The sequence below is a fragment of the Hyaena hyaena genome, unplaced genomic scaffold, assembly GCF_003009895.1.
Source record: "Hyaena hyaena isolate Hyena2069 unplaced genomic scaffold, ASM300989v1 scaffold_375, whole genome shotgun sequence".
Classification (NCBI taxonomy): Eukaryota; Metazoa; Chordata; class Mammalia; order Carnivora; family Hyaenidae; genus Hyaena; species Hyaena hyaena.
The window spans coordinates 347,728-375,655 of record NW_024081006.1 but is presented as its reverse complement, the minus strand read 5'-3'; the positions used below and the strand labels follow the sequence as shown (position 1 = coordinate 375,655).

Below are 27,928 nucleotides of genomic sequence, written 5' to 3'. Positions count from 1 at the left end.
CCCACCTCTGAACTGTGGGCAGGAAGTCCAGTGACGTGGAGAAGGTTGATAACAAGTTATTTGCATTTGCCCAACTGAAATACATAGGCCCCCACTTTATCAGTGTCTTTGAATATCACTATTAACATTTAAATTTGAAAATTGGATTTGCTTTTAAACATTGGCTTTGTTTATTTTCTTGTGTCATACCCTGAAATTAAGTGAGTCTGATTTATGATGGTTATTTATAATCACTATGTAGCTATCTTTACTTTTCTGCTTTTCCCATTATAGAATTCTGTGGCAGTAAATGTGTTGCACACGCTCATGGCTGTATTTTTTTTTTTCCAATCAAGAATATACTACCAAATATATTGAAGAAATAAACATTATGTTTTGTATATGTGCTGCCGAAGCGAGCACATAAACATTATGTTTTGAAGAAAGACTTTACCTATGTGTGATCAGCCTTTCAAGGAAAACACTGATCCAAAGAGTTGACTGATCTTAGGAATGAATGTCGTGGAGGTGCATAGTTGTGCAGAAACAAGGAGACCACGTGTGTTGGTATTGAGGAGTTATTTTGTTCTGATCCTCCTGCACTCATAGTTTTGTGGTATGGAAAAGAGCACTGGATTGAGAGTCCGGGGTCTTTTATAGTCCTGAATCTGCTGCTAGCTATACAGCCTGTGGACAATTGTTTAATCCCTGTGGACATCACTTTACAATCCATGAAAATGAATGGACTGGTTTAGGTAATTAGGAAGACTTCATAGTTAAGAGCATAGGTTCTGAATGATTGGATTTGTGTCTTTGGTTCACCACTTACTGGCTGTGCAACCTTAGGAAAGTACTCAACCTCTCTGATCCAGAGTTCTCATCCTTGAAAAGGAGGTGATAGGTGGTTTGCGAATTAAATGAGGAAGCACATAACACACATAAAAACAGCGTCCTCTGTAGAACTTATGTTCAGCGGGTGCGAGCTTTCGTTATTACCATCATGACTTCTGTTAATACTTCTCTTATCTCATCTTTAAGGGCTATTTCAGCTGTGAAATCCTTTGAAACCATGATTCTCAGAAAAGCAGTTCAAAGGTAGCATTTAAAGTCTACTTCACGACAAGGGAAGAGGATGATCGTGGGGGAAGGACGGGCGAGAAGCTGTCAGGGGGCCGCTGACCCATCTGCAGCCTGCCTCCAGTGACGTTTCTGCGCTCCCAGCCCTCACCCGGCCCTCCCTGTCGCTGCCACCCGCACATGATCGGGGGTGGACAGTCACTGTCTGTGCAGCCTCCCCTTCTCTGTGGTAGCTGAGGACAACTCTTAGGGCTTTTTAAATTTTTTTATTTTCATTTTAAATGCTACGCCTCAAATGCTTCTGAGTGGAGTTGCAGGCAGAGCAGGCCTGAGGTGGGAGGAGGATTTCGGGTAGGAGTCCTTGCTGGTGGTGGATAGGAGAGGAATTTAGGGTGTGTGGGTGAGGCAGGAAAGTGCAGGACTGGAATTACCTCTGGCCTTATGCCTCCTTCAAGAAATATTTTCTGCTGAGGCGCCTGGGTGGCTCAGTGGGTTAAGGATCCAACTTCGGCTCAGGTCATGATCTCTCTGTCCATGAGTTCGAGCCCTGCGCTGGGCTGTGTGCTGACAGCTAGCTCAGAGCCTGGAGCCTGCTTCAGATCCTGTGTCTTCCTCTTTCTCTGCCGCTCCCCCACTCATGCTCGCTCGCTCGCTATCTCAAGAAAATAAACATCAAATTTTAAAAAGTCTTTTCTCTTTGCACATTTAACTTTACAAATTTGAGATGGATTCAAGACAGACATGCAGAGTGGTCAGGGCAGTGATGACGCATTCCTGTCTCATCTCCTGCTGGATGCCTTCTTGACCATCCCCTCGTCCGTCACCTGCCTTTTCCTAGTGAGCTGTGTGTCAAAGGCTCTAAATGTGTTCTCACCACTGTTCCACCTCTTTTCTCAATCCTCTCTTTTATTATTCACTTGCTCCTTTTGGAGTGTGTTTTATGTATCTCACTTGGACCTTCTGCTCTCCTTCCTCTGGTTTCTGGTTACTTTTACAGATGGTGCCATTTCCTAGAACTGGCTCCCTAGACCTTCCAGTCCCATCACAGCTGTGCCCTCCCCCCTTCCTCATCCTGCGATACCACGGAAGTCTGGTAGCGTGTGGTGCAAATCACTGAGGTAGTAGGAGCTCTCAACGTGCTTTTTGCCTCACTTACTTTCCTGAGTCCCGATGTCCTAGACCCATTTGAATTCACATTAAGAAATCAGTAGAAGTTAGGGACGTCTGGGTGGCTCAGTCAAGAGTCCGACGTCGGCTCAGGTCGTGGTCTCACAGCTTGTGAGTTCGAGCCTCACATCGGGCTCTGTGCTGACAGCTTGGAGCCTGGAGCCTTCTTTGGATTCTGTGGCTCCCTCTATTTCTCTGCCCCTTCCCTGCTTGCATACTGTCTCTCTCTCTCTCAGGAAATGAATAAACATTAAAAATTAAAAAAAAAAAGAAATCAATAGAAGTTAAAACCAGCATTTAGAAGAGGGTTGCAGGAGAAAAAAAATTCAGGCCTGTGGCTTAGGCTGAGAAATTAAAGTCATACGTGAAAACTAAAGAATACTGATGTGCAGCTGGAATGGTTTCAGACATAAGGATCCACTTGTGGACATGAAGACCTGTCATGCGTGGTAACAAGCTGGGAGATGATTAGGGTTATTATAATATTGCCAATAATGATTTTAGTGATCCCCATAAACAAAAGAGTTAAAGGTTCCAGGTCCAGTTCTACTGCGTTATCTGCATTATCCCACTTAAGCCTCAAGCCAGTCGATGTGATTAATATCACTTTTACATGCTACAGCCAGAATTGAGGCCCATCATGGCTTTTGACTCACCTAAAGTCATAAAGCTATTAAGGGGTGGCACTGAGAGTTTAAACCCAGATAATTTGATGGGGGGATGGGCGAAATGGGTAAAGGGAAGAGGGAGACACAGGCTTCCAGTTATGGAATGAGAATGTCATGGGGATAAAAGGCACAGCACAGGGAATGTCGTCGATGCTCTTGTAATAGCGGTATGGTGACAGATGATCGCTGCGTTTTGTGGTGAGCACAGCATAATGTAGAGAGTTGTCAAATCACTAGGTTGCACACCTGAAACTAATATAACACTGTGTGTCAACTATACTCCAATTTAAAAAATAATAATAAAATAGAAAATAAACCCAAGTAATTTGGCTCCAGAGAGGAAACCTTGGCCCCCACACCATCCATCTTTTTGCCTTAGCCAGATTTGATACATCACCAGCTTTCTACCCTATAATTCAAGTCTAGATTTCTGTTTTCTATTTGCCTATTAGGATCTGCATCATTTAGAAGTAAGACAAACTGTACTGCAGTTATAGCAAATAATACTTCTTAGGATATGTGAGAATTCTGTGTATCTTGAAGCCACGCATCCAGCCCCCAGTGAAACCAGGCAAGGAAGCACAGGAAGGGAGACAGCTCTGTTAAGTCCAATGTTAAGACCACACAAATGAGTTTATTAGGGGTATGAGGGATAATTTACATCTCTGGAGTGTAACAGAAATCATCCAGAAAATCCAGTACAAAGCATTTCCAGGGACTCGGCAAAACAGACTGGAGGGTCTACCGTCTATTGAGATTTCTGATCCGAATCATCTTAGCTGGGATGCCGGCTGGCTGGGGGCGTCCGGCGCTTACTTCCAGTTTGGCCAGAGCAGTGATTCTCTGCTTGGGAGTTCCTGCGTGGGGTAAGGGGTGTGGCTCAGGAGGGCATGTGACCTGCTGAAAGAGTAGGGACAGAAAACTGTTGAGAACCCACTTGGTGCAGAGAGGTAGACACTTTGGAAGTGTGACTGTGTTACTAGAAATTCTCGAAGAGCAGGGATTTAAGGGTCTTGGGGACCGAAACATCAAACATGAAGGCAGTACCAAGTTTTGGTGTCTTCCTCCAATTTGGAATAGCGACAACTAGTAAAAAGAAAAGATTTAGTATACATGAAGGAAGATTACCCATTTGATCCTACACTGTACATATTTTTGCAGCTCTTACTCATTCCTTGGTGTTACAGGCTTATTTTGGGAAAAGTGACCTTATTCATAAGTGGAGCTAAAGGATGCTTAGTATTGAATTAAACTGACACCTTAATAAAGGTGGAGAAGGGAGCATGCTTTTTGGACTGAAATAAAATGAGTCTAATTTGAAACAAAAGATTCTAGAACAGGGCTGCCCAATAGAAATATAATATGGGCCATGAATGTAATTTAAAGTTTTCCAATAAAAATTTCAAAGTAAAAAATGAAAATAGGTAAATTCATTAGTAATTAGTAGGTAAATTAATTTCAATATTTTATTTAACTCAGTATATGCAAAATATTATCATTTCAACATGTAATCAGTAACAGATTTTTATGGAGATATTTTATATTCCTTTTTTCATGCGAAGTCTTTGAAATCATGTGTGTTTTACACTTGAACACATCTCCATTCACACTAATCACATTTCAGGCGCTCGGTAGTGATGTGTGAAGGGAAGAGGGGCAGGAGGAAATGTTAGCGAAAACCTGAAGATGCCTTCTAAGCACATAGATGCCTATCACACCCTCTTTGGCGATCCCAAAGGCCACACTTCCTGGTGGTCTGTTTCCATAAGTTCTCACTGGCAAGTCAGGAAAATCCTTTCTCCTGCTTGGTTAAAAATCCATCTTTCCCTCTTGTGCCAGCTGTTGTTGATGACATTTTTCTGGATGTAAATAAAAACTTCCCCCCTTACATTTCTTCCCTGTTTTATTATTCTGGAGAACTTCCCTTGGCCATTCGCTCTCATCTAACTATTCTACTTGATCTCGCCCTCCAGCTTTGCTCTTCCTCCACTGGAATCTGTGAGAAGGCAGCTGGAGGGACACACATGTGTGCCTAGACCCCAGATACTATTCAGGACTCCATTTTTATAGTGGGCACCAAAATGCCTCTTAAAATTGGCCCCCTGAGGCAGCATAGACCCCCATTTCTTCCATGGGCAGAAAATAAACCAGAGAGTGCTGATGACAGTTTTGCATGCAAATTGGTTAGCGGAGCCCGGGGCTGCTCAGCTTGTGTGTACAATTTTCTATTTCCATGCACCAATTTGGGAGTTTGCGCATGAACACAGTAATTGTTCATGCAAAGCTGAAAATGCAGGTGTGGAAGCCTTTTTTTAGAGTAAGAGAACTGTCTGGTCCCATTCTCATTTGAGTTTTGTTGAGTCGTTTGTGATGTCATGTGCATAAGTATTATATATTAAAATGATTTCCAATATATGGAACTTTTTGTCAGTCTTATGAATGTTTTTGTGACTATGCCACTTAACATATGGTATGGCTCCACTACAGCGTGGATTAGGAGAGTCTGCTGAGGTGAATTTGCCGGTGTGTCTGGGGGTAGTGCCTTTGAACCAATAAGTTGATTTCCTTTGTGGGTAGGAGTTGTACAAAGTCCACAGGGGGTAGAATTTATTCTTGTCATAAGATCTTGAAACTATTCCTGCGCATGGGGAATTTCTGTGTTTTCCAACACTTTCTGTAGTGCGTTATTTTATATATTTTTTTTATATTACTATATTCGGAAATTTTTAAAAATTCTCCTAAGTAAAGACTTTATTGATACACCAGTGTGAAACTCTATTATAGAGTTGAGACCCTTGTGATAATAACTCAAGGTAAAAAGAAACAGTAGTGTTCCCTTGTGCCCTGCATTAACGCCAGACTGAAGTGTGCACATACCCTTGGGGCACCATACTTTCTGGGAAATTTTTTTTCCCATTTTGTTTTGCTTGGGGTTAAGAGAACCAGTCACTTCTTGTGTATAACCACGGGCTTTGTCCCGTCATTATTTGGCCATCTCTGCGAAGTGAAATTTTTATATACTTCCTTTGCTTTCATTGTCATATCAACCTTTGATTTTTCCTCCAGGTCAGAGGTATGGATCCAACTCATTTTTTAAATTGCTACTTAATAGTCTATAGTATTGGATGAGCCATAGTGTATTCATTCAGCCATTCTACTGTTGATAGATTTCATCATGTGCATGTAGGGAAGGAATTAAATGGCCCTTGGCTGTTTCAGATTTGAAAACTGCACCATGTCCCTTCTTGTTCCGAAAGAGCCAATTGAGTGCCTGGCTCTAATGTGGATGCCCCACATGGTGGATGGGTGAGACCACGTGTGGAGGTGAGGAGCCAGAATCAGAATATGTTTGCCGGTTCAGTATGCTACCCATGTAAGGCGCTCCTTTGCTTTAGCTTCTTGGCTTTCAACATACCTGAATGAGAAACTATCAGAGCAATCACGCTTCTTAGTTGAAACTGAGATTCCCCACAGCTCCTTGCAAAGATGCATCATTTTTCTGATATGCCTTCTCTGAGAACTTGGCCACAGTGGTGTTATATTTTCAGTACTGATTACTTTTATACAGAGTCTTCAGACTTTGTCATAGAAATCCATATAGAGTCCCATTTACATTCTAAACAGTTTCATTTCCATATTGTTTGTACATATTCATTAGTGGCTGGTCTTGGATGCAATCAGTTTATTGTGCTCTCAGAATCAAAGAGAACTACCCAGAGTGTCAGCTCTCATGATATCGTGCTCAATTAGGAAAATGGCATACAATATTGACAAGTAGCTTCCCTTCTGCCTCATGCTAAGCTCTCCTTGGATTTGGTGTGGGCCAGTTTGAATACGAATTCTGAAGACTTGGTGATCCTTTGCATCTTCCCTTCACTCTAAAAAGTATTTTTAAGTGTGTGATATATTTTATTAATACTCCAACTTCAGTTGCTAGCCAGTTGCTTTTAATATTTGAATACCCCACTGTGAAATCTAAGCAGCTTGAGGCTTGGTGTTGCTGGAAAAGCTTTCTTGATGAATCTTAGCCTGTGTCTCCCCTGACAAAATGGACCCGTGAGATGAGCAGGAATGCCGTCTTTTGGGGTGGATTAATGGGTACAATCGATAGGAATTATTTAGCACTCTCCTTACAAAGTCCTAGACACTGAATTTATTACAGTGTGATGTTGTATGTGTGTCATTCAGTGACTGCGTGTGACCCTTTGAAATGACAAGCAAACCAGTAACAACTTGATCTCCCCCTCTCCCTCCACCCTTCCCTTCACACACACACACACATGTGCACACATACACAGACATAACATGCACACACCCCTGTGGTGACAGCAGTCTGACAGCCTGATGCTTCACAGTCATTGTGGTCTGGTGGCATGCAGCTTAAGAACTCATTTGATGAGACACCTGTTGCTTGGCCAACTTCTCCTTGATTGACCTGTAGAATGCTAGGTTTAAATAAGCTTAAAAAAGTGCTTTTAGTCATACTGAGATTTTCCCCTTGACTTTATTCATGATTTAGATAAGGTGTTAAGAACTGTGTTTTATGAAAGCTGATTGGTGGTTGCCAGAGGCCACAGGGAGAGGGGAATGGGGAAGTGCTTACCGGGTATGGGGTTTCCTTCCGGGGTAAGGAAAATGTTTTAGAAATAGAGGCGATGGTTGTACATGAACCATCTAACAGATGGTTATGAATGTACTAAATGTCACTGAATTGTTCACTTTAAAATGGTTGATTTTATGTTATGTGAATTTCACTTCAATTAAGGAAAAAAAAGAATAAATAGTGTTTTAATGGTGTGGTCTCTTTAGCCTGGCTGTGTTTTATTTTTTCTTAAATCTTAGAAACATATATTTATGTGATAAGACAGTGACAGAAATCTGAATTTGGAAAGCCTTAAAATGAAACTTGTAACTTATTCTACAGATTTTGAAATGACACAGAAGACTTTGGGCTGCACACATTACTTAAAAAATTGAATTCCTATTCTTTACGTATACAAAAAAAAACCCCTGAATTTGAGAAATGATTGATTTTAGTGTTTTGCTAAATTGGATCTACTGCAAAGCCCAGGCAGAGTGATGTTATAGAAATAACGGCCTTCAAGGAACTTTAAAAAAAAAAAAAAAGAAAGAAAAGAAAAGAGGGAGAGATTTGGTTGAACAGTGTCATTATCAGCTTTACCTGTGAGGGAAATTACCCGAGGGAGATGGTGTCGTTCTCTTGTGTTTCGCTCTTTGGTATTGACAGATCCATTAGCAGATGTAATTAGAAAAGCAGAGTCGGACTTTGAATAATTAGGTTAAAGTCACAAATGATTGCTGAGCAAAATAATAGGAGCTATTGCAGTTCAGTGCGTGTTGCCTGCTGTACAGTGGAGAGAAGTACGCGGCTGCTCGCTCTATGCCGGTGGTTTTGTTCCTGCCTTGGAGCCTGGCACTCTCCCAGCAATAAAGTTTGAAGGAGCAAAGCCATCCCTCTGGCTCTTCTGCAGATGTCTGCAGGGCTTCGTGTCCGGGGAATAAGTGGGGCTGTGGAATGTTTTTCTAAACAAAACATAGTCATAGCAAAAACAAAATCTCCTTCATCCCAGGAGTGTTAAGAAATGTGTGGTTTTGTGGATTAGGTTCCCCCCTGCACCCCCCCGTTTTCATTCCTTTTTTTTTTAAGCCCTGGAATAATGGTTTATTTATTTATATGGAGTTATTTTCTGAAAGGAAAACAAAACCCTTATTCTCAAAGACCTTGGGACTCTCTTGTCGCCCAAAATACCTTTCCGGCAGTACTTTATATATTTGGATTTTTTTTTTTTTTAATCAAGAGCCTCTATTGGTAATTGAGTGAGAGAAAAAAAAATATTTCCAAGGGATTCAAAATGTAATTATATGGTTCCAAAAAAATTATAGGGTTCTAAACAATTTGTTCATCTTTACGTCAGTGTGGAGGAGAGAAGAATTGGGAAATAGAGGGCTGCGTCAAATACCTGCAGGTGTATCCTTGAAGGCTGATATAAACAGTGGTGATGTGGGAATGAACAGAATCACAAGCCCTTCAGTATGTGACTGAGGCTCACACCACGCCTCGACAGTGCTTAGCTGGGGCATAGGAAGGAGTAGGAGAGTAAGAGGAGTAGTAAATCCCCCTACATTTATCAGATGCCCCATCTAGTCTGCAACCTACCAAGTCTTGGCTTTGGGCCACATGGTCTTGGAAATAAAATGAGAATTACTTGCCAGATCGAAAGATTAGGAGAGTTTCTATGAGGACCAAGATTTCTGAGTTCTTGAAAGTAAGAAAGAGAAGTTTGGGCACCATTGGGCCCATGTTCCCATTGGCAATAATAAGCAGGCTGATAGGACGCACGTTGCTGCCCCCTGGGACATCCATCCATATCCATTGTTCTTCCCATAGCTGTGTCTCTCACTTAATTTATCCATCTGGTCCCTGGCCTTGTGATCTGCCCCAGGTCCTCTGCCAGGTCAGGAGGTCAGAGCCAGGAGAACTGGGCTTTGTACAGCAGTATGATCCAAATCCCTGTGTGGGATGAAGACATGGCTCCCTGAGTGGGAGCACACGGGCATCAAGCCTCGTCCTCGTGTTTGCAGACTGATCACAGTAGATAAAGACTTTGGAACTTGACAGATTGGAAAGTGGAGAGAGAGTAGAGTATGATCTTCACATGGACGTAGGGCCCTAACGGTGGCATTTCTTCAGATTGGAGCAACATTGGCCAAGAAAGCACTACTGGTGCCCCTAATTTTTCAGAATATGAAGGCTTAGAATTCGAAATTTTAATTTACGATGAGGTGGCTTATGTAGTTCAGTCCTGGAGTGGACTAATGAAAGCCCAGGAAGTCAAAGTACTTTCAGGTCACTGAGACAGTTTTCTTTGTAGCTCTCCACTAGGAAAAAGGGAACCCATTGTCCCCAGAGATACTTCTTAGAATACCCCCTTTCTCTTCTGTGACTGTGGAGGCATCTCTTCCCTAGAATGCCCCTGAACGTCTCCCAGGGACAGTCAGAACAGGCAGAATCCTTTCTAATCCCTGGGATGGGCAGAAGGCTGGGACCCTCAAAGACACCAGTGATTTAAAAAAATTTTTTTTTAATGTTTTTATTTTTGAGAGAGAGAGAAACAGCATGAGCATGGGAGGGTCAGAGAGAGAGGGAGATACAGAATCCGAAGCAGGCTCCAGGCTCTGAGCTAGCTCTCAGCACAGAGCTGGACACAGGGCTCAAACCCACAAACTGAGATCATGACCTGAGCTGAAGTCAGATGCTTAACCGACTGAGCCACCCAAGTGCCCCCAGTGATTTTTATTCAGTCATAGTGGCAACAGATTATTTTCTTGCCTCTCTACCCATCTCTCCACCTACCTGCACGTGTGGTTATTCCTTATTCACCTTTTGACTCTAGGTTAGGGGAACTCTTTCAGTTAGCATTGTAGACATTTATTATATTATCCAGTATCACTTTTTAATTAGGAACTAATACATTACTCTTCAAACTGAAATAATGAAATCATTCCATTTTAAAGCTGGAAGCTCCTTTCAGAATTGACTATCCAAAGTCTTCATTTTATAAACAACGGACCCAAGAGATGGGGTGGGAGTTATATGACTTGTCCAAGGTTACATAATTTGTAAATGAAATCAGGCAAATCTTACAAAACAAAAATAATGGAGAGGCTTTCCTGGTGGGTGGGGTGAGAAAGAGACCAAGAAGCTGCAATTGGTATGTCCATCCAAACAGAGAAATCATTCCTTCCTTTATTTTTCTAGTAATAATAGTGGGAGATTGGTCAGTTTATAAGAATTAGGGTTTTTCTGAATGTTAAGGTTCAAACAGAAACAAGAAATTAAGGCCTTTAATCATATTTACAATAAGAGCCTGGTTTTATTTTATTGCAATGAGATTGTTGAGATTAATTTTTATTTGTTTTTTAACCATGAAGCTAAACTTATTTTGACAGCATGCATACCACAAATTAAAGCCATAAAATTGCTGAGTTTTGACAAGAGATATATCTTTAGATTTTAAGATAAAAATTTTAAAGGTATTATGTTTTATTCAGGAAGGATTTAACTGTAAAGTGGTTGATAGGCTGATGTCTTGAGTGCACTGATTTGCAAGCCTGGAGGGTAAGGGGTGTGGGTGGAATGGGGAACGATTTAGTGGCCCAGCACCGAATTGTCGAATTGTCGTCACCAGCCTCAGCTGACCTGTATCCCTGACCAGCTCTCGATCCACCACTGCCAGCACCACTGGGAATGATAGTTTGGAGCTTTATCGATCACACACACATCATCCCATTTGATTCTTACAGCCACCATATGATGTTATTATCTCCATTTTAAACAAGGAAGCCGCATGTTCACATGCCCAGGATTATTGCCAGGGAGGAATGTTAACTAGAATCCCAAATCTTCTAAACATACGGACTGCTTTTATTTCTTTTTATTACAGTGTGATATATAAGGGGGAACAAATATATAAATTATCAGAATCTTAGTAGAGGCTTATTTTATTATAGCCGTAAGAGTTTGAAATACTTGGCACATTCACAAAACGCCTGGCTGAGTGGGAGGTCTCATGTTGCTTGACTCACAGATGCACTTCGTATACACTCTTATGAAAGAGGAGGGCAGCTTAATGCTACCTAGTGTTTTTGGGTTTGAGCAACGGTGTGAAGTTACCCTCCCCACAGGGGTTGCCCTCCCACCAAAAGTCCATTCAGTTTTGCAAATGAAACCACAAGCATCGATGTCACACACGGTTATGCTCGTTCAGTTCCGTTGCTTTGTAATCTCTTGACAGCAGAAGAAACCTGCCCCTCCTTCCCTTGACACCCTCCATAACAGCCGGCTCCTGTCACTTGCAGGGCCCAGGATGATAAAGTGTAAGACATGTTGGACTCGAGGCAGCACAAGGGTGAGGTGTAGGAGGGAACAATTTTTATCTAAAAAAATTTTTTTAATGTTTATTTATTTTTGAGAGACGCAGAGACAGAGACAGAGTGTGAGTGGGGGAGGGGTAGAGAGAGAGGGAGACCCAGAATCTGAAGCAGGCTCCGGGCTCTAAGCTGTCAGCACAGAGCCGGACGTGGGGCTCAAACTCCCGAATCACGAGTTCATGACCTCAGTTGAAGTCAGACACTTAACTGACTGAACCACCCAGGTGCCCCGAGAGGCAACAGTTTTTAAAAAGACAAGATCAGTAACAGTGCAGTATTGAGCCATGCTGGAGCTTGATGCAAAAGGAAAAATCAGTAATACTGATCCTATCTTTATTAAAATTTTAGATATTTTGTTTGTTGCAGACTTCTTGCATTAATTTTCACTTTTTAACATATTGCATTAAATTTCTATTGATCTTGCTTATTGAGTTTTTGGCGCCCCCTAAATTTTGCAGCTGTGGCAGTGTCTCCCCAGAGGGTATGTCCCCCTGTGCCCCCTTGGGCCTGGGGATGCATACATGTGGGCACCATCCACCCTTGCTGCAGATTGGAGAAGAAGACTGTCCAGGCCCCCAGAGTGGGCCCCAGACTGTAAGGGCAGAGAATTCCAGGGTCTTGATGATGGGAAGTTGGGCCATGGATGACACAGGTGGGTGCCTGTCCTTAGGTCCATGGTTTCCTTGCCCTTGAAGAGGAGAGTGGTTGGAGGAGGGCCAAAGGAACCCTCTGGAGAGAAGTTCTCAGCCTCAGAGTCTCTTAGAGGGCTTGGGAAGGTGTAGATCACTCAGACTCTCGATGCGGCAACTCTGAGGTGGGGCCCCAAAGTCTCCATTTCTAGTGTGCTCCTCTGTGCAGCTGCTGGCGGATCAAGGAGCACACTTTAGAGCAGGAGTCTAGGGGAGGGGTCCCCTTCCCCAGGTCCAAGAAGATACTTGATAGGTTTCTGTGCGTGGGCATTTGGAGGGGCTGAGCATTCCTTCCCAGACTTGTCTTTAGATCTTTGTCAAGCAGCATATCCAGAATGTACCCTTCAAGGGAAAAGATGGCATACTTTTCTGCTTTCCTGGCCAATCTTCTCTTTGTCACTGTTATTAATGGAGATGTCCCCAGGATGCTGGGCATTGCTTTAGAGTGAATCATTGCTATAGATTTTTTTTCCTGTAAATTTCTTGCATGATGTATGGAAATGAGAGCTACAGTGGCTGATGTTAAGTAGTGTTCTTAAGTACCTCTAGATTTGTTTTTAAGTTTGTGTTTTAAAATAACACATTAGTTTTAAAAGTACATAATAAAACTTTTAGATCATGTTTTTACATCTAAATCAGAAAAATGTGTTTCATAAACCCTCCACCTGATGACCCTAATGGATGGCAGTAATACCTACTGCAAGTACAAAAGAAAGTAAAAGCCATCTTTCCATCCTTCCCTCTATACCTCAGCCCCTTTCTCCAGTATTCATATTTTTGTGATTGTATTTCAGAAAAAAATTTTATTCTAAGGAAGATTATCTAATTATTTTTATACAAGACTAGCATATGATAAACACTGTTAGACATCTTGCCTCTTAGTAATTTATCTCGGACACATTGCCATCAGCACATAACAGATTTACCTTAATCCTGTTAAACGGCCCATAGGATTTGTCACTGGGTGTCCCAGTGTTTGTGTAGTCAGCCCTCCAATGAAGAACTACTTGGTTCCAGGTTTTTGCTATACGAACAAATCTGTAGTGAGTATCTTTGTCCATATAGCTTGAAAACCATCTAGGAGTCCAGCCATAGGCCCAATATCTTGCGGCAGGGTTGTTGGACAAAGAGTGTGTGTACTTTTAGGTTGGAAGGCAAGCATCGTATTCCCCCCCAAAGAAGTTTACCCAATCAACCATGATGAGTTTGCCTGTTTCTCCAGCATTCTTGCCCACAAAGGATAACATGGAAGTAAAAAGAAAAAAAGTTCTGTTATTGCAATAGCAATAGTATTAGTAGAAACAAACTTCATAAATATACAATATCTATGTAAAGAAAACTTTAATAAGGGCCCAAAGGACCCCAAAGAAGTCTTGAACAAACAAAAATTATGCCTTGTTCTTGGATGGGAACTTGTAATATGATGAAAATATCCATTATCCTTCAGTTAAACTATAATTTGAACATGATCCAATAATAATATCACTAGAAGGGTTTTTTTTTGTTTGTTTTTGAAAGGAAGATTTGATGAGCTGATTTAAAAGATGATTTGGGGGGAAAAATAACAGACAAGATTCAGAAACTAAACAGGAAGATAAGAAGTTTCAAGAAACAGCCTGACCAGATATTAAAACATAACATTAAACTAAAATGGTTAAAATAGATAAATGGATCACAATCATTAACTTAAATATACTCAGGAATATAATATATGATAAATGTGGCATCTAAGAAAAATGGATAAACCTGGGGAGGTGGAATGTTGAATTCATACTGCATAAATTCCAAACTGGATCAAAGATTCATATCCAAAAAATGAAATATATAGTAGCTGGAGAATTATTTTAAAATCCCAGATCTCTGTGCTCTGATACAAAACTCAGAAGTCATTGAAGACAGGATTGAGAAATTCAACTTCATAAAAAAAAAAAAAAAATTCTTCATGGCAAACCCACTTTATGCAAAGCCAAAAAAGACAGACAGTAAATTGGGGAGCAATATTTGCAATTGGTATCACAAATAAGAACTAAATTTCCTAATATATAAAGGGTTTCTACAAACCTGTAAAAAAAAGAACCAATAACCCAGTCGAAAACTAGGGCAAAGTTTACAGGTAACAGAAAAGGCAACACAGATAGTATTTAAATGTGACTTGTTCAGTAAAAAAAAAAAAAAAAAAGAAATACAAGTTACATAATAAGAGAAATACAGATTACCACCACAGGGATCACTTTTTCACTATGAGATTTTTCCAGGGCATGGAAAAAGAAATACCTTTGTACATCACTGGTGAGTGAGTAAATCCATGTTACTCTGTGGAAGAAATCTGGCAATATCTGAGAAAATTACAATAGCTTATCTTTGGTCCAGCAAATTCCTAGGTATGGAATTCCTAGGTATAATGATGCACACATGTGAAATTATGTAGGAGTGATATTTGCATCAGCATCACTTATAAAAGCAAAAGTTTGAATAATCTATGGCACATCATATAAAGGGACACTGTTCATCTGTAAGGGAAGTGAGGAAGAGTTCTGTGTGCTGCTACTGAATGGTTTCTAAGCAAAGTATACTGACACTTGATGAAAATTAATAAAAGACCAGATGTGTAACACTCTGCTACCATTTGGATCAAAAGAGGAGACATACAGACTTTTTTTTTAACTTGTGTATGAATTCAGCAATTATTAACCTATATTCAAAAAATGGATAATACTGATTGCCTTTAGGGAGAAAACCTGAAGGGGGACAGGGCTGGGATGTATACTTCTAATTGTGCATATGCCTACAGCTTTTGATTTTTGAATCTTATCTGTCCTTCTCAAGAAATTGTTTTAAATCCAAATCTTAAAATAATTCAATAGGTGAAAAATACTTGTTTTGATATTCATAGTTCTAATGTTGAGTTAATGTGTTTTTTAAATATTGACTAGCTTTTTGTGTTTTTTAGGCAATTGCCTGTTCATATTTTTTCCTTTTTCCTCCTTCCTTCCTTCCTTGCTTCCTTCTTTCCTTCTTTCCCCCCTCCTCTCTCTCTCTTTCTTTCTCTCTTTCTTTCTTTCAGTGGTTTCTTGACAAATTAAAGAAATTACCCCTTTATCTTATGTGTGACAAATTTTATTCTAGTTTGTCTTCTCACTTTGTTAATGCTGCTTTTTACCTCCCAGAAATTTTATATTTCCATGCAGTTTCATTTTTTCCTCTTCCTCCTTCTCTTTCTTTTCTTTTTTCCTTTCTTTTCTTTTTTCTTTTCTTTTCTTTTCTTTTCCTTTCTTTTCTTTTTCTTCTTCTTCTTCTTCTTCTTTTTTTTTTTGTGTTTTTGAAGGAGGTGGAAATGACGCTTCCAATGTGACCTCTGAGAAGACTGACCTCTCGGTTTAAGACATTCAATTAAAAGGGGCGCCTGGGTGGCTTAGTCGGTTAAGCGTCCGACTTTCGCTTAGGTCATGATCTCGCGGTTCGTGGGTTCGAGCCCTGCGTCGGGCTCTGTGCTGACTGCCAGCTCAGAGCCTGGAGCCTATTTCAGAGTCTGTATCTCCCTCTCTCTCTGACCCTCCCCTGCTCACGCTGTCTTTCTCTCTCTCTCCTAGAAATAAAATTTAAAAAAAAAAAATAAAAAAAAAGGACATTCAGTTAGCAATACCTTGGGAAGAGTTGGAAAATAATCTGCATTAAGTTCTCTTTGAAGGCAGTAGTTAAGACAGGAATAAACTGTTCCTAGCAAGAGGTGACCCAGGGGTCTGCAAGGGCAACGGGAGAGGGACTTGGGTGGGGGAGGGCGGGCAGCTTTGCTGCCATGGGTCCCCAATGACCCTCTCCTCTCTCCACCTGCAGCGGAGCTCCCGCGGTCCTCGGCGGTGAGGCTGGCCTCCCTGCACGACCTGCCTGCCCAGCTTATGGAACTGTATCAGCAAGGCTTCTCACTGGTGGCCCTGCACCCCTTCGTGCAGCCGACCCACGAGCGGGAGAAAACACCCCTTGAGCACATCTTCAGGGCCATCCTGATCAAGAAAACTGAGAGGTAAGTCCTCTGAGGGTCAGTGGTTAGCTTAGCATTACGAGGCTGATGTGTGTTGAATGGAGGAGGGAAAGTGAAAAGACGAGGGGTGGAGACTATATTTGAAATTTGCATGGGGTTCTCAGGGCCTCCGCTGTCTGACAGGTAAGGTAAAGTGTTAGACAACCAGAGAGGAGTTTCATAGTGTCCTGTGACTGTCCACACCCGACTGCACGAGTAGAGAGTTCATGTCACCTCCTGTCCCTCCTTTAATTTATCGGATTACACTCCACTAGAAAAATGCCTCCTCTGGGGCGCCTGGGTGGCTCAGTCGGTTAAGCATCCAACTTCAGCTCAGGTCATGATTTCATGGTCCATGGGTTCGAGCCCCACATTGAACTCTGTGCTGACAGCTCAGAGCCTGGTGCCTCTTTCAGATTCTGTGTCTCCCTCTCTCTCTGCCCCTCCCCAGCTTGGGCTCTGTCTCTCTCTGTCTCAAAAATAAATAAAACGTTAAAAAAAATTTTTTTAAAAAGAAAAATGCCTCCTCTGAAGAACTGTACTCCCAGCACGATGCAGCTGGTAAAAACATCCTACTGTTAATCTCAAACATGTGGCTACAAAGCACAGTATTTTTTTTCTAAAAGTTTATTTACTTATAGGGGCTCCTGGGGGATTGTCTATTCAGTGTCTGACTGTTGGTTTTGGCTCAGGTCATGATCTCATGGTTTGTGAATTCCAGCCCCACATCAGGCTCTGTGCTAATAGTGTGGAGCCTACTTCAGATTCTCTCTCTCTCCCTCTCTCTCTCTGCTTTTCCCCTGCGTAGTCTCTCTGTCTCTCTCTCAAAAATAAATTAGTTAAAAAAAATAAAGTTTATTTAAATATTTATTTATTTTGAGAGGCAGAGACAGCGTGAGTGGGGGAGGGGCAGAGAGAGAGAGGGAGAATCCCAAGCAGGCTCCATGCTGTCAGCACAGAGCCTGTCTCAGGGCTCAAACCATGAAGCCACAAGATCACGAGATCACGACCTGAGCTGAAACCAACTGAGCTACCCAGGTGCCCCAACACTATTTTTTTTAAGGCTCTATACAAACTTCCTATCTTCCTCCAAACTGTAGAGATATTGGATATTTTAAACTTACCGTAAGTTCTGTCAGTCACTAGGGAGGAGAAACAAAACCCGCTTGAATCAACTGTTATGATTAATTTGGTCTTCATTTTGATTTTCAAGGCTTCGAGGCTGTTTTTCAGTATGGCTTACCCAGCTGAATACTTATTCTTATATCTTTATTGGATCTAATTAAGCAAAGAGAGGTTGAGGTTGGTTTCTCAGAAGGAGCAGTATTAATTTAAGTGACTTTTTTTTTTTTTCTAAACAACAAAGGTGAGATAGTAAACATGCTGTTTCTATGCTTCATTTTGAAAGAAAGCCTGGTAAGAGGAATCAGACCTGTCCTTTGGCCAACTGTCCTGGGAGGAATGACAACATGTGCTATAGTTTAAAAAGAGAGAGTGCAGAGTGAGCTCACCAAGGCCAGCTGGGAGGTGGAGAGCTGAGTGACTTAGATGGGCTCCTCCTTCCTGGCCAGTAGAGGCCATTTCTTCATGGCTAATCAAGTTCCGGGCTCTTAGTCGGAGTCAACATGCATGAGAACTTGAAGTGAGAGACGGCGGACACGTTTGCTAATGTCCAGAATTACCATGGTTTTTGTAGAGTAAAGCATTTCTCAAGTCTATCTTTTTTGAATATTGGTTTCTTGATGTCAGTTTGCTGTATACCCGGGCCAATCACAAGAGGGAATTGTTCTGAGAGCCGTAGTGGTTTTATGTTCCACCGACTCATAGGACATGCCTGATTATTATAGGTCCCTATTATAGGCCCCTGGTATTTAGTGCTCACCGTATTTCATTCTCATAAGCAGCCTTTGGAATAGATAGTTTTTATTTCCATTTTAAAGTAAGGAAGCTGAGGCCCAGGCATTGACTTCCTTGTCAAGGTCGCACAAATGGCAGCAAGCAGAGCTCTGACTGGTCCCAGGCAGGCTGACTCCCAGACCTGAACCCTGATGTGAGGTACCTGAGGTGTCCCTGGCACCCAGGATTCCTGTGGACAACCTCTTTGTGAAAAAAGTGGGGAAGATACCTTTGATTTTTAGCTGAGGTAGTAATTTTGTTATTCCACCTTCCTCCATTTTACCACTCGATAATCTCAAAGAAGTCAGAATTTCAGAAAGGAAACAAAATAAAATCAACCCACCCATGTACCTTCCAGGTTACACAATGGATTCATACATACACAAGGTTTCTGTTCCTTACATCATGTCACTGGCCTTGATGTTTGGAGGGGAAAGTCCATTTTGGTTGGGTCACAAGAGCATCCCTCTTGTATAATTCCACTGTAAGCAATTTGCCATGAAGTCAGCACATCATAAATGATTTAGACTCTAAATGTGAAGATATGCTTTCTTTTCCTGCTACGGAGTAGCACCTCTCAAACTTTGATGTGCCTTCTATGAATCTCCAGGAATATTGTTCAAGTGCAGGTCTGGGGGTAGGCCTGGGACTCTGTATTTCTTCTTCTTTTATTTTTTAAATGTTTATTTTTGAGAGCGTGAGCCAGGGAGGGACAGAGAGAGGGAGACACAGAATCTGAAGCAGGCCCCAGGCTCTGAGCTGTCAGCACAGAGCCTGACGGGGGGGCTCAAACTCACAAACCATGAGATCATGACCTAAGCCAAAGTCGGACTCTTAACCGACTGAGCCACCCAGGTGCCCCTAACTGTGTTTCTAACACATTCCTAGATGATCCCAATGCTGCTGGTCCATGGATCACACTTAGCATAGCAAGGGTTAGAGGACCTGACTAATTCTTTCCCAAACTCCACGCCTGGCACTCACGTGCACTCCGGGGGATTGCCCCTTCCCTGCCAGGGAGAGTTTTGAGTCCCAGGAAAGATGAGAAGGAACATGCTAGTGGTTGGAGGGCCTGTGCTCTATGCTGCACCTGGCTGCTAGTAAGTGCTATAGCTTCATGGGCACATTCATAGATTTTTCTGATACTAAATGATTTGCAAGGCCTGAACTAACTCTCAATTATCTGATCAGATGAGGTGGGTGAGAGAGCTCCCCTTAAAGATGAAGAACCCTCACTTTAGGGAATAGTCCATTATCAGCCAGTGGTAGAGCTGAAGTGTTTGACTGGGTTTTTTTTTTTTTTTTTTTTTTTACTTCCACTGAGGACAGTCCCTGAGCTAATGAACTTACTTTCCAGAAAAGGAAAATGGGTCAAGCTATTAAGAAGAATGAGACACCGGTGTGCATGAGGGTTTTTAAGTAAGAGAAGATGGCATTCTCCTTAGGTTTGAGTTCGCTCTGGTCTACAGTGCCTGGACCACCTGCCTGGATGACTTTAAGGAACATTCCAGGTTCTTAATAAGCAGATTCAGAGAAAGAAATTCCTTGGATAACTGTGCAGTATCTTTGAAGCTACTCCCATCTGCACCCCATCGTGTTTTTTTTTTTTTTTTTTTAAAGGAAATTGCTAACGCCATGGTAATGAGAATGGTAATCTGCCATTCTCTTGGCAAAAATGACAGAGAATTTCCCCCACGTCCATTCCCCATTAGTCTTGGGTGGGAGGAGTGGGAATGAGAAGCAGAATCATTATAGGATATCATTTTAAAGGACAGGCATTTTCTCATAGCAAACACAAGAACCATGTGTATTTGCATCCTGAGAAAAGACCCCACACTATTAAAAACAAACAAATGGAGGTGCCTGGGTAGCCACTGGCTAAGTGTCGCCTAGACTCCTGATTTCGCCTCAGGTGATGATCTCTCGTTTAGTGAGACTGAACTCCGCTCAGGCTCTACTGACAGCCCAGGGCCTGCTTGGGATTCCCTGTCTCCCTCTCTCTCTGCCCCTCCCCCCTTGTTTGTGCTATAAACAAACGAACAAAAACCAATGGCGCTTTTCCTGTATCAGTAGGGAGTTTATGTAGCAGAAATGAAACAAAGGAAGTACATGATTAATCTTTAATAAAGACCGTGAAAATTATATTTTCACAAAGTCTGCCAAAGTTCTGACACCTACAGACACTGTTAACTGAAATGATTTAGCTCTCAAAGAGGAAGTAAATCCTGGTTAATATTTTCTAAGTGAACCATCTTGAAAGAGCTATAGGTAAACTTCTTAGAATACCATCAGTCCAGATCAAGTTCATTTGCAAGAATTACCAGGGGATGACAACTTGAAACTTGGATATGAATCTTAATATGTATGAAAGGTGAACATTATGTTTTTAAAAAATAACTGGCCTTTGGGATCTGCAGCAAGACCAAGGAAAAGAACAGACCCATGCAAGCTTGCACTCGCTCGCTCGCTCACTCCTCCATTCATTGGCAAACACTTACTGAATTTGTATTCTTTGTGAGGTTTTTTCCTAGGAGCTCTACTTGGTGGGGAGGTAGAGGGTGCACAGTTCAACTGGACGTGGAGCTTGCCTTCCAGATACCTGCGATTTAACTGAGAAAATAGGAGGCACCTACATGGCTCAGTCAGTTGAGTGTCCAACTCTTGGTTTCAGCTCAGGTCATGATCTCATAGTCTGTGAGTTCAAGCCCCATATCGGGCTTTGTGCTGACAGCACAGGACCTGCTTGGGATTCTCTCCCTCTCTCCCTCTCTCTCTCTCTCTCTGCCTCCCCCAAAATAAACAAATACATTTAAAAAACAACTGAGAAAATATGGCATGCACCTTATGCCATGGGAGTTTGGAAAAAGGAGAAGTCACCTGCTGGAAAGGAAACCAAGGAAGTGTTTCTGGAGGAAGGAGCTTTTAACTTGGTCCTGAGTTCTTTGGGACAAAAATAAGAGTAATGTGCAAGAGGTAGAAGGAGCATATTTAAATCTTATAATGAAATGTTTTCTCATGGAGTTTTGATAATTTGAGAGCGTCATTGACAGTCTAACTGGATTATTAACGAGTCTTTCCAAAGGCTCAGTGCAGTAGTATTCCACTGAGCCCTGTACATTTTGACAAACTTTTACTTAAATCCATGGAAAATTACCTGCCCTTTTTTCTTGAAAATTCTGATAACCGCAATTTCATTGTAAGATGTCAGGCCAACCCACACACCTAAGTACAAATTATTCTTGACCCTATGTGTGTTGAATTTACTTTGAAAACCGACTCAAGAATGAATAGCTGAATATGAAATATTTAATGAATAAGTAGAAAGAGAATTTGTACTTCTTTCTCGAAGCTCTTTCTTTGGAACACTTTGTGATTTTTAACGGACGGTATAGTTAGTGCAGTTTCATTCACTCTGAATTCTAAGTGGTTAAGTTGTTCTTCATTTTTGGGGGGGCAGCTTTCCTTAGAATGAGTTGCCAAAGACCTCAAAACTTGCTAGCTAAGAGAAGTCACTTATTAAAATGTCACTTCTGGTATTTCGTGAGTGTGGGTTTAATTCTAGGCCGTTTTATGGTTGTAGACATGAGTACAAAAACACATTGTGCGGCTCCATTTTTCAGCGGCTGAATTGTCATTGTTCACACGTAGAGCCAGGATTGAAGCCATTTGGGTCCAGGTCCCCTGGGATCCGCCTTATATGGTACAGAGGGCCACAACATTGGTGAACTCTGTCCACATCCATCAGGTGCCCTTTGGCCTAGGTGAGGGGCTGGGGCACTCAGAGGAGGCACTGCTAATGCAAGGGTGGGATTCGGAAACCCTTGTGGAAGGTGGAAAATGCATATAATGAAAACTGCCCTTAGGAAAAAAACAAAAAAACAAAACAAAACCCTACCTTTGAAAATCTCTCTCAGCCCATGAAGTAGTCCTGGAGCATTTCTCTACCTGATCCATGTGTGTTTTCCTGCAGGACTAGAGTAGATGGGTGTTTCCTACAGGGAACCTCATGGGGAAGGAAGTTGGTTCGGTGTACAGGGAGCCTTCCTTAGAATCACACCTGGGGGCGGGGTGGTGAGGTGCTTGCACCTGCGGAGCCTGAGCCGTTTGTGGGAACTGAGGTGGAGGGAACAGGGTCTCCCCTCTTCCCGGCTCCCGTCCATTTGGGGACACATCTGCCTGCTGAGTGGAACAACCGGGGCCGTTTTAAGTGGTAAAGGGGCCTCTCCTTCAGTTAGATTTCTCTGAGATAAACATGTGTGATAGTAGCGTCACTATGCAAAGATGACTCTAAAGGGCTCTCAAGAAACTTCTCTTCTGGCCTGGGGGTTGTCAGATATATATGCAAATTACGTGAATGTCCACCTCAATCAGTAGGTCTTGGTTTTCACCTCTCACCCGGAATTTATTACTTGGGGTGCTTTAGAAAAGGAGGCTCCGTGCCTCCATTTGCTCTGGGTCTGGAGTGATGGGTGGATTTTTAAATTGTTTTTGTTTGTTTATTTTTGAGAGAGAGGCAGAGTGTGAGTGGGGGAGGAGCAGAGAGAGAGGGAGACACAGAATCCGAAGCAGGCCCCAGGCTCTGAGCTGTCAGCACAGAGCTCGACGCGGGGCTCAAACTCACAAACTGTGAGATCAGGACCCGAGCCAAAGTCGGACACTTAACCGACTGAGCCACCCAGGCGTCCTGATGGATGGATTTGAACAGGGGAACAAGTGGTGAGGAGGGCCTCCCAGGCAGGGGAGAGCCCAGAAAATCAGATCACTGATGCTAAGGGGTGAGCGGAGCACAGGTCAGAGGGAAGCAGGGAGAAGAGACGTGAGACCATGATCGGGAGACCTCCTAGATGGGCTGGGTAAGAAGTTTGAATCTACCCTGAGGTCCATGGGGAACCATTGTGATAGTTTTGTTTTGTTTTGTTTTGTAGGAGCAACCCTTAGAGTAGTGCTGAGTTTTCAAAATGTAAGAGGGGAAGAAAAAAAAAAAAACTAAGGCAAAAGAAAAAAAACTAAGAAGGGAAGAAAATGGAAGCTGAGAAAACAGGGTCATTTAGGGAGGGAGCCGGTCAGTAACTGACGTAGGCCGAGATGGATGGGAGATGTGTCTGATGGGAGGAAATAGTGGATTTAACATTTAGCCGGAAAGGGACAGTATGGGTAGGGGAAGAAGTGACCTATGAGTACAGTTTTGACTCTGAGTGACCGGGAGAGATAACTGGAGGAGGGGGGGTGGGGACGGAGAAGGGCTGTGTCTTCGTGGGGTTTCCAGAAGCAGATCCTGAGAGGATCAAGGGAGTGTTCCCAGGGAGCCTCAGTTGGGAGTGGAGACGCAGGACAGGGAAGGAAAGGAAGGCGGCGAGAGTGCAGTGTCAGCCTTGGCCTGATTCAGCAGGAAGTAGCATGTCCACCTCGAGGCTGAGGAACCGGCTTCCATACGCCGCACCGAGGAGCCCTTCGCCACGAGCCACCCCAGACGCTTCCAGATCCAGGGCACATCCCGGCGAGGCAGTCGCAATAGCCGAGGAAGACCTTGAAGCATGCACATCCTGGGGGGACATACAGAACCAAGAGGGATTTTGGAGGGCATCTGGGTGGCGTATGGGTAGTGACCACGGCAGAAGGAATGTGAATGGCATCCGTTTGGTTGCGTTGCATTTGCGGGCAGTTGGCAGGATGTCCACTGGCAGGTGTGTGCTGGGCCGTCGGGAGCCAGGAGAGAAGTCGGAGCTCAGTGAGGTCATGGGAGGCTGTGTGCGGCCGTGGGAAGTCCCTGAGGACAGGCCCACTCCTGTGCTGCTGACTGAGCCCCACCGGTTGTGGTCCTCATTCCCTATACCAGATGCCTCTGGTAATTCTTAGAAGAGACGCGGTGGCTTGCTGAAAGCCGTGCTAAGTGAGCTGCTCTGTTCCAAATTGACCATATGCTTGGAGTCTGAGAAGTTTTGCCTCTCAGACCACATCAGCAAGCTGTGCTCCCAAGTACTTACGAGCAGCCCAGATTGCTGGCTGAGTCAGCTCTGGCCTCCCAGTGTCAAGTGATGCAGTGAGAGACGATACTTTTGGCTTTTGGGTGTTTTATTTCCAGAAAAGCAAATATCAGAAAGTGTCCAGCCTTTACCCCTTATTCCTTTTTTAGGGCTAGGAATCTGAAATCCTGAAGACTGACTTTTTTTTTCTTCTAAGATAGGGCAGGGCTTGCAAACTGCGATGCCTCCAGAGGCCGGGATCTTGGGTGGGGGCTCGTGGGTATCAGAGAGCCAGGGCCTTACTCTGCCCTGTTGGTGCCACGTGTCACCAGATCTTGTCCCTTTCCTCGAGAGAAGCCAGAAATCTGGATTTTTATGTGAAGACTTTTCTTTCAAGATTGCCGCTGGATGCCTGGGTGGCTCAGTCGTTTAAGCGTCCAACTTTGGCTCAGGTCATAATCTCATGGTTCATGGGTTCGATCCCTGCGTTGAGCTCTGTGCTGACAGCTAGCTCAGAGCCTGGAGCCTGTTTCAGATTCTGTATCTCCTTCTCTCTCTGGCCCTCCCCTGTTCACGCTGTCTCCCTCTCTCTCTCTCTCTCTCAGGAATAAATTTAAAAAGTTAACAAAAAATAAAAAAAAAGATTGCCTCACTTTTTCAAAATACAGGCATACCTTGCTTTACTGCACTTCTCAGATACTGCATTTTTTTTTTTTTTAACAAACTGAAGGTTTGTGGCAGTCTTGTGTCAAGACTTAAGTCTGTCAGTGCCATTTTTCCCATAGCTGCTCACTTCATGTTTCTGTGTCACAGTTTGGTATTTCTTGCAGTGTTTCTGACTTTTTCATTATTATTATATTTGTTATCATAGACTGTGGTCAGTGATCTCTGATGTTACTATTGTGACTGTTTTGGAGTACCACAAAACACACTCATATGATAAGACAGTGAGCTTAATAGATCAGTGTGTGTACTGCCCCACCAAACACCCATCCCCCATCTCTGTCCCTCTCCTGGGTGCCCCCTCCCATTCCTGGAGACACAGCAATATGGAAATCAGGCAAATTAAGAACTCTGCAATGGCCTCTAAGTGTTCATGTGAAAGGAAGAGGCACACGTTTCTCACTCTAAATCAAAAACTAGAAAGGATGAAGCTGAGTGAGGAAACCATGTTGAAAGCCAACATAGACTAAAAACTAGACCTCTTGCAGTACGCAGTTAGCCAAGCTGTGAATGCAAAGGAAAGTTCTTGAAGGAAATTAGAAGTGCTGGTCCAGGGAACACATGAATGATGAGAAAGAGAAACCACTTCATTGCTGATGAGGAGAAAGTTTCACTGGTCTGGGGAGAATCAACCCAGCCACAACATTCCCTCAAGGCAACATCTAGTCCAGAGCAAGGCCCTGGCTCTCTTCAATGCTCTGAGGGCTGAGGGGTGAGGAAGCTGCTGAGGGGTGAGGAAGCTGCAGAGGAAAAGTTTGAAGCCAGCAGAAGTTGGCTCCTGAGGTTTAAGGACAGGAGTAATATAGAAGTGCAAGGTGAAGCAGCAGGTGCCAATGGAGAAGCTACAGCAAGGGACCCAGAAGATATAACTGAGACAATGAATGAAGGTGACCACACTAAACAGATTTTCAATAGATGAAACAACCTTCTATTAGAAGAAGATGCCAACTAGGACTTTCATAGCTAGAAAGAAGTCATTGCCTGGCTTCCAAGCTTCAAAGGACAGACTGACTCTCTTGTTAGGAGCTAATATACCCAGTGACTTTAAGTTGAGGCCAGTGCTCATTGGCCATTCTGAAAATCCTAGGGACCTTAAGAACTATGCTAAATCTACTCTGTCTGTGCTCTGTACATGGAACAGCAAAGCCTGGATGACAGTGCATCTGTTTACAACATGGTTTACTGAATATTTTAAGCCCACTACTGAGACCCACTGCTCAGGAAAAAAGATTCCTTCTAAAATATTACTGCTCATTGATAATTCACCTGCTCATTCAAAACCTCTGATGGAGATGTACAATGAGATTAATGTGTCTGTGCCCGCTAACACAGCATCCGTTCTGCAGCCCACGGATCAAGGAGTAAGTTCAACTTTCTTATTGTTTAACAAATATGTTTTTTAAGGCTCTAGCTGCCATTGATGGATCTGGGTGAAGCCAACTGAAAACATAATGAAAAGTATTCACCATTCTAGATGCCCTTAAGAGCATTCATGATTCATGGAAACAGATCAGAATATCAACATTAACAGGAATTTGGAAGAAGTAGATTCCAGCACTCATTGATGACTTTGAGGGGCTCCAGACTTCAGTGGGGGAGGTCACTGCAGATGTGGTGGAAACAACAAGAGAATTAGAATTAGAAGTGGAGTCTAAAACGGTGACTAAATGCCTGTGATCTCAGGATAAAACTAACGGACGAGGGCTTGCTTCTAATGGATGAGCAAGGAAAGTGGTTTCTTGAGATGGAATCTTTTCCTGGTACAGATAGATGCTGGGAAGACTGTTGAAGTAACAACAAAGGATTTGGAATATCATATCAACTTAGTTGATAAAGCAGCAGCAGGGTTCAAGAGGATTGACTCCGATTTGAAAAAGTTCTGTGGGTAAAATACCATCACACAGCTTCACATGCTACAAAGAAATCATTTGTTGAAGGACAAGTCAATGAATGGGATAAGTGTCATTGTTACCTTATTTTAAGAAATTGCCACTGTCACCCTAACCTTCAACAATCACCACCCTGGTCAGTCAGCAGCCATCAACATGGAGTCAGGACAAGCAAAAAGATTAGGACTAAATGAAAGCTCAGATGATGGTTAGCATATTTTTAATTAAGGTACTTTGTGTTTTTAGACATAGTGATATTGTACACTTAATGAATTATAATATAGTGTAAGCATAACTTTGCTATATACTAGGACACCAAAAAATTCATTGGATTTGCTTTCTTGCATGAGTTACTTTATTGCAGTGGTCTGAAACTGAATCTGCAGTATCTCCAAGGTATGCTTATGACATTGTGCAGCCCTAACCCGTCCCACTGGCTACCATCTTACAAGCTTTCAGATTTCTGTAGGACACTTCCTTCGGTGGAGTTAATCACTCACCCTTTGAGCTGCCTAGGCTTTCTTTCACACCCAGCAATCATCAGACTCCTCAGACCCTCTTGTTACTGTTTTTGAGTGTCTGCCCACCTCCTCTCCCCCTTGCTAAATCTTCTTTCGTCTTTAGATTCCCATTACTTAGAGTGCCAGGTGGTGAGTAGGTGTTGCTCAATAGAATTTTCCTGAATTGACTGGAATAAAACTATGCCCTGGAATTTTGCTACCAGCACTCCCTAAAAGACCATAAATTTGCTGCAAAATGGATCTGTCTTTGGTTTACATATTACCGTACCAAAAGTGCATCTTGATAATGCAGCCACCCAGCATGGGCCCCAAGTAATGGAACACATTGACTCTCTGTCTCTCTGTCTCTCTCTATCTCTCTCTCTCTCTCTCTCTCTCTCTCTCTC

At 42.7% G+C, this 27,928-nt stretch overlaps 1 protein-coding gene across 2 annotated transcripts in view; it reads left to right on the top strand.

Annotated features, from left to right (window-relative positions):
• The window catches only part of RFTN1 (raftlin, lipid raft linker 1), a 204,102-nt gene that overhangs the window by 64,350 nt on the left and 111,824 nt on the right, over positions 1-27,928 (top strand). For both annotated transcript variants that reach the window (XM_039250580.1, XM_039250581.1), the window contains exon 3: positions 16,367-16,553. In XM_039250580.1, the coding sequence (XP_039106511.1) occupies positions 16,367-16,553 (187 nt within the window). The remainder of the gene's footprint in view (positions 1-16,366; positions 16,554-27,928) is intronic.